Source organism: Limulus polyphemus, unplaced genomic scaffold, assembly GCF_000517525.1.
Source record: "Limulus polyphemus unplaced genomic scaffold, Limulus_polyphemus-2.1.2 Scaffold5161, whole genome shotgun sequence".
NCBI lineage: Eukaryota > Metazoa > Arthropoda > Merostomata > Xiphosura > Limulidae > Limulus > Limulus polyphemus.
In genome coordinates, this window is record NW_013670771.1 from 47,073 (window position 1) to 54,632 (window position 7,560).

The 7,560-nt window shown below is 35.2% G+C and overlaps 1 protein-coding gene across 1 annotated transcript in view; it reads right to left on the minus strand.

The window, feature by feature from the left end:
* Positions 1-5,867, minus strand: part of LOC106472210 (carcinine transporter-like) — a 36,257-nt gene extending 30,390 nt beyond the window's left edge. Inside the window, exon 1 of the mRNA XM_022400812.1 lies at positions 5,698-5,867. Within this exon, the coding sequence (XP_022256520.1) occupies positions 5,698-5,738 (41 nt within the window). The 5' untranslated portion in view covers positions 5,739-5,867. The remainder of the gene's footprint in view (positions 1-5,697) is intronic.
* Positions 5,868-7,560: the final 1,693 nt, after the last annotated feature.

The window sequence follows — 7,560 nt, forward strand, 5'->3', positions numbered from 1 at the left end:
CATCACCAGCTTGTTGTTGTTGCTTTTCACATGTGACTTTTCTCATCATCAACAGCTTGTTGTTGTTGCTTTTCACATGTGCCTTTTCTCATCATCAACAGCTTGTTGTTGTTGCTTTTCACATGTGACTTTTCTCATCATCAACAGCTTGTTGTTGTTGCTTTTCACATGTGCCTTTTCTCATCATCAACAGCTTGTTGTTGTTGCTTTTCACATGTGACTTTTCTCATCATCAACAGCTTGTTGTTGTTATTTTTCACATGTGACTTTTCTCATCAGCTATCATATGAGATATCTTGATATATGTGATATCTGCAACAGCTGCTGTTACACCATTTATACAATTCAGCTTCTTCTCAAAAACCGAGTTATTACAAATGTGCTTAGCGACACAAAAAGTACAGTTTAATCCTCTATACTGATTATTAATGAAAGATGAAATATCAAGTACAGGTAATATGTGAAATAAATTAGGCCCAGGTTGTGAAATTAATATGCTTTTCATAAGACTAACGAAGTTAGAATTTCATATCCAACCGTTCTTTATTTCCACGAGGTCTGTGTTTTACAGACGACAGAGCTTAGAATACTGTAAACAATATATCGAAATGTAGAAAGTAAGTTGTCAATCTCTTTTATAGGTGTTAACATACTCAAAATAATACTTTCATGTGACCAAGACCTGTACCTTTCTACTACACAGTTAGAAATATGACAGTAATTATTAATAAAGATTACGCATGGACTGGTGGTTAGGGAAATCTGTGTGTATGAGGCCCAGGTTGTGAAATTAATATGCTTTTCATACACACAGATTTCCCTAACCACCAGGCCATGCGTAGACCCAGGTTGTGAAATTAATATGCTTTTCATACACACAGATTTCCCTAACCACCAGGCCATGCGTAGACCCAGGTTGGGAAATTAATATGCTTTTGGTGGTTAGGGAAATCTGTGTGTATGAAAAAATACAGCATATTAATTTCACAACCTGGGTCTACGCATGGCCTGGTGGTTAGGGAAATCTGTGTGTTGCGGGTTCGAATTCCCATCATCAAACATGCTCGCTCTTTCGGCCATGGGGGATGTTATAATGTGACGGTTAATCCCACTATTCGCTGGTAGAAAAGTAGCTTAAGCGTTAGCGGTGGGTGATGTTGAGTAACTGCCTTCCCTCTAGTCTATCACTGCTAAATTAAGGGCAACTAACGCGATATCTCTCATGTAGCTTTGCACGAAATTCAAAACAAAGCAAATTTCACAGCCGATGAACTGGTTTGAGGGAATTATGAAGTAAGAAAAAGGAAGAGGTGCCAAAATAAATGATAGTGGAATTAGTAAATGGTAGTTTCGTTGTCTGTAGGCTATATTTTATAAATGGTAGTTTCTGTAGGCTATATTTTATAAATGGTAGTTTCTGTAGGCTATATTTTATAAATGGTAGTTTCTGTAGGCTATATTGTATAAATGGTAGTTTCTGTAGGCTATATTTTATAAATGGTAGTTTCTGTAGGCTATATTGTATAAATGGTAGTTTTTGTAGGCTATATTTTATAAATGGTAGTTTCTGTAGGCTATATTTTATAAATGGTATTTTCTTTAGGCTATATTTTAAAAAGGGTAGTTTTGTTGTTTGTAGACTATATTTTCATAAAGGGTAGTTTCGTTGTCTGTAGACTATATTTTATAAAGGGCAGCTTCTTTGTTTGTAGACTATATTTTATAAAGGGCAGCTTCGTTGTTTGTAGAGTATATTTTATAAAGAGTAGTTTCGTTGTCTGTATACTATATTTTATAAAAGGTAGTTTCGTTGTCTGTAGACTATATTTTATAAAGGGCAGCTTCGTTGTCTGTAGACTATATTTTATAAAAGGCAGCTTCGTTGTTTGTAGAGTATATTTTATAAAGGGTAGTTCCGTTGTCTGTATACTATATTTTATAAAAGGTAGTTTCGTTGTCTGTAGACTATATTTTATAAAGAGTAGTTTCGTTGTTTATAGACTATATTTTATAAATAATAGTTCGTTGTCTGTATACTATATTTTCTAAAGTAGTTCCGTTGTCTGTAGACTATATTTTATAAAGAGTAGTTTCGTTGTCTGTAGACTATATTTTATAAAGAGTAGTTTCGTTGTCTGTAGACTATATTTTATAAAGAGTAGTTTCGTTGTCTGTAGACTATATTTTCAAGGCGTGAGGTTTTTAACAAAACTGGAATACATGTTTTAGATGGTTTAGCTATGTGCTGTCGGTGTCTACGGCTGGTGTTTTCGATATTTGATCCTTTCTTTGACAACTGGAGTCTATTTTATATTCTAAAGCCTGTGTTTACAGTCTATTAGGTTCTTGTTTTCAATATGTGGAGGTTTGTGTTTACAGTCTATTAGGTTCTTGTTTTCAATATGTGGAGGTTTGTGTTTACAGTCTATTAGGTTCTTGTTTTCAATATGTGGAGGTTTGTGTTTACAGTCTATTAGGTTCTTGTTTTCAATGTGTGGAGGTTTGTGTTTACAGTCTATTAGGTTCTTGTTTTCAATATGTGGAGGTTTGTGTTTACAGTGTATTAGGTTCTTGTTTTCAATATGTGGAGGTTTGTGTTTACAGTCTATTAGGTTCTTGTTTTCAATATGAGGAGGTTTGTGTTTACAGTCTATTAGGTTCTTGTTTTCAATATGTGGAGGTTTGTGTTTACAGTCTATTAGGTTCTTGTTTTCAATATGTGGAGGTTTGTGTTTACAGTCTATTAGGTTCTTGTTTTCAATATGTGGAGGTTTGTGTTTACAGTCTATTAGGTTCTTTTTTCAATATGTGGAGGTTTGTGTTTACGAAGTCTGTGATTTTTGTTTGCAATAAACATGACGTTATTCTTGCTATCAGAAAACCTTCTAAGAAACCCCATACCACTACTGACATCAGAAAACCTCCAAAAGAACCCTATACCACTACTGATAATGTTGCTAGTAGTGTATCAATCTTTATAAGATATTTATAATGTTACTAGTAGTGGTATCAATCTTTATAAGATATTTATAATGTTGCTAGTAGTGGTATCAATCTTTATAGGATATTTATAATGTTGCTAGTAGTGGTATCAAAATGAGAAAAGTGTAAACGTAAATGAAGATTACTAAAACAATATTCTGTATGTTGATTATACAATTATTTTCTTTCATCTTAAAGTACTAGTTTCTGATGCCAGTAGTGTTATGGGGTTCCTTTAGGAGGGTTTTCTGATATCAGTAGTGTTATGGGGTTCCTTAGAGGGTTTTCTGATACTAGTAGTGGTATCAATCTTTATAAGATATTTATAACATTATAAATATCTTATAAAGATTGATACCACTACTAGCAACATTATAAATATCCTATAAAGATTGATACCACTACTACAACATTATAAATATCTTATAAAGATTGATACCACTACTAACAACATTATAAATATCTTATAAAGATTGATACCACTACTAACAACATTGAAAATATCTTATAAAGATTAATACCACTACTAACAGCATTATAAACATTTAAAAAGAAATTCCAGAATTCAAAAAGAAAAGTGGTTCAACGTACCTTTGTTGTTTGTTATTAAACTCGTGAACCAAGTTTTCTACAAACTAAGAACCGTTTTACTCCTGGCACATACACAAATACGCTTTATCATTGTAGAAAATATTAATAGGTCAGTATCTGTTTAAAAGGTTATCTTTCAACATTTCAAAGTTCCTTATTACTGAGAATCTAAGATCAGTTGTCCTTCTTTTTCTCAAGCGCATGATCCAAACTTGGGTCTTATCAAAATAATTCTTCGAAATCAATTCTTCGCGACCAATGTTGATTCTAAAGCAGCTTTGTGTGAGTTGTAATGGCTTGATGAAACTCGGGAATGCATCATGTAGTTGTTTGTTTGATTTTGGAATTTCGCGCAAAGCTACTCGAGGGCTACTAGAGGAAAGGCAGATGGTCAACACCACCCGCCGCCAACTCTTGGGCTACTTTTTACTAACGAAAATGGGAATTGACCGTCAACTTACAACGGTCCCACGCCTGAAAGGACAAGCATGTTTGGTGAAAAAAGTTTGAGTGTGCCCTACAAATTGGAAGCCGAGTGCCCTACACATCAGGTAATGCCAGGCCATCATTTAATTAATAGAGACTATGGTGAGAAATGCCGCCTTTGCCTGGTCCCAAGTCCAGGATGAGAAAGGAGGAGGGTTGGGCGCGGGGCTAGCAACTCCACCCCGTAAAAAAACAACCTGCTACAAGTAACTGCAACAACATCTTCCGTTGGCGAGGTGTTGTTGCGGCCCTATGCTCCACTGGGAGTTTACAGGAATAAAAAAAAATGGTGAGAAATGATACAATATTCAATGCAGTTCTTATATGTTTGTTGTTTATGCAGGAAATAACATTTCCTATCTTTTTCAACACCACTCATGTAAAATATTTTTTTCGTGCAATTAGGCAAACATTTGTGCATTTTAAGGAAAGGATTTATTTAGACTCATCTGAGGAAATCTTAATTTACCTTCGCCTTCGAGTATTATGAGGAATCACCATGGTATAAAACGTCTCGTGCTGACGAAGGTGTGATCTGTTGACCGTTAGTTTGTGTGACAGTACATCACAATAGCTCTGTTGATAATTGTTTACAAACATTTCTTTATTGGCTCTATATTACAGGTTTCCAATAATAATAAATGCTATAGCATTTCAACCAAATTTTGTGTGCCGAACGCCATTGCCGACGAGACGTTTCGATAAATATCATTTGTATTTTACTTGTATTTACGTGATCGTGTCCCACTTTCCAAGTGGGTTCCTCTTAAAAACAAACATGTGTTTACTTACTTCTGAACAATGAAAAGCTAAAAGAAATGAGAGACAAAATAATGTTGAGGGAGTGGGTTTTATGATTATTATTACTAGCCTATTACGTATATGATGTTGGGGGAGTGGCTTTGATGATTAGTCTAGTAATGTTAATAATAAAATCCACTCCCCCAACATCATACACATAACAGACTAGTAATAATAATCATCAAAGCCACTCCCCAACATCATATACGTAATAGGCTAGTAATCTTGTTACGTATATGATGTTGGGGGAGTGGCTTTGATGATTAGTATTACTAGCCTGTTACGTAATGAAGAAGTTACATTTTTTTATGAAGATATTCTATAAATCAGGAAATGATTAAAAAATATATACCTTGACTTGTTTTGAATTTCGCCCCTAATTTGGCAGTGAATGACTAGAGGGAAGGCAGTTAGCCATCACCACCCACCACCAACTCTTGGGCTACTCTTTTACCAACGAATAGTGGGATTGGCCGTCACATTATAACCCCCCCCCCCTCTCACCACGGCTAAAAGGGCGAGCATGTTTCTTGGAAGGGTATTCGAACCTACGACTCTCGGATTGCGCTCTAACCACCTATTGGATAATACATTTAGTTTGTGAGTACTAAACTACAAATAACGTGGATTTAAAATATTATAACTTGTTTGAGTGACTGCAGATTCAGTTTCGAAACAACACAATCTTTTTAGGCTTAAAAAACAGAACCCACTTTAATGTTTTGAATATTACAAAATATTACATACACACATACATAATAATAATATCAAGAAATTAAGTCATGAAATAATGAAAGCTAATGTCAAACACTGGATAAAAATAACTTTAAAAATCACCTCTTATAAAGAGCGGTTCGTTTCCACAATGTACATGTCATCCCTAAATGGACCAAACCGGAAAGTATTCTGTCGGGTCAGCAGTAAGTGTAAGAAGACTTACAACGCTAGAATTCGAAGATCGATTCAATGCGATGGACAAAACCACACTAGCCCACTGTGTAGCTTTGTGCTAAAACAACAACAACAACATCGACAGCTAAACCGGAAATGAGGCTTCATTTTTTTTTCAACGACAGTGTTTAAGAAAAATCTAATATCAATTTTGTATGGTAGAATAATCAGTTGTGATTTACTACACTGTGTTGTGAAATAATACAATGTTTGTATTGACTTGCAACTCAACTTCTTTTACGGTATATAATCTCAACAGAGACATTTTTACTTGAGACTTTATATCAGTTGTTAGAGTTTCCTAAGTTTATATATTTATTGTAAACAAGTCATGCTGTACAGTTATTATAATAGTTAATACAAAATTATCTAACCTGATGTCGAACGATCTTCTTGCCCTGAAAATAATAAGTCACTGTGTTTGTGTTCTACAGGCACAACATCGACGTATGTGTATGCACGTATGTGTATGCATAATGTATACATATATGAAGCAAGTGTGTGGCATGTGACATTCCCAGGTGGTGCACGTAGCCTTGGAAACAAACATATAATAACCACTAGATAATATTTTATCACAAACTAAAGTATACGTTTGAAGGGTTAAATGAAAATGATCAACTGATGGAGCGTGGGTTTCAAATTCGTGGTAGTTGTTTTCACAATATTGTGAAGCCATATTTTTTCAGGTTTACAAACAATGTTGTGAAGCCATATTTTGATGACGAGTCCAGATTTGGTTGTCGCTGTTTTACCACAAAGATAAAAACAAACGGAATTCTAAACTTTGTAAGCCACGGGGATTCAAATCCCAAAGTTTATAAACTTACTGGTCAACCATCTGAGTACTTTCCGGTTCGGGCCGTTTAGGAATAACATGTACATTGTGGAAACGAATCGCTCTTCATCTGAAGCCATTTTTAAAATGTTCTTTTTTATGTGTGACATTAATTCATATTCTTACGTGATTTAATTTTCTAATATTATCACGTGTACGTAAACTGTGTAAAACAAAGATTTTGTTTCGGTCAACACATTAATGTGCGTTATGCTTTTACAGTCTAAAATGATAGCGTTGTTTTGAAAATGAACCTGCAGTTATTCAAATAAGTTGTATTGTTTCTAACCCACGTTTTGTGTAGCTTAGTGCCCACAAGTTAAACTTATTACCCAATATGCTCTTCAAGGTACATGTTTTGTAATATTTTCATAAAAATATTTAAGCTCTTCGTTACCTCACAGCCTAATAATGGCTAATAATTAGGGCCCCGGCATGGCCAGGTGGTTAAGGCACTCGGCTTGATGGAGTTTTCCTATATTCCTTAGATGTTTACGTATTGTTTCATGAGAGGCATGCAATTTCAGAGCCATTTCACGAGTGTGTTGCCTTGGGTCAGACTCAACAAGAGTCTTCAGAGCATCAATATCAATTACAACATGTCGGCCCCTGCCATCACAGTTTGTAAGGTTTAAGTCACCTGAACGAAATTTGCTGAACCATCGTTGACACTTACGAACGTTAGAAACATTTCCATAAACTTGTTTGATATTCTTTGTGGCTACAGAGGCGTTGTTTCCCTTCTTGTATTCAAACATCATTACATGCCGAATGTGTGTCTCGTCGTTTGTTGTTTGTAATTAAGCACAAAACTACACAATGGGCTATCTGTGCTCTGCCCACCACGGGTATAGAAACCCGGATTCTAGCGTTGTAAGTCCGCAGACATATCGCTGTGCCACTGGTGGGCG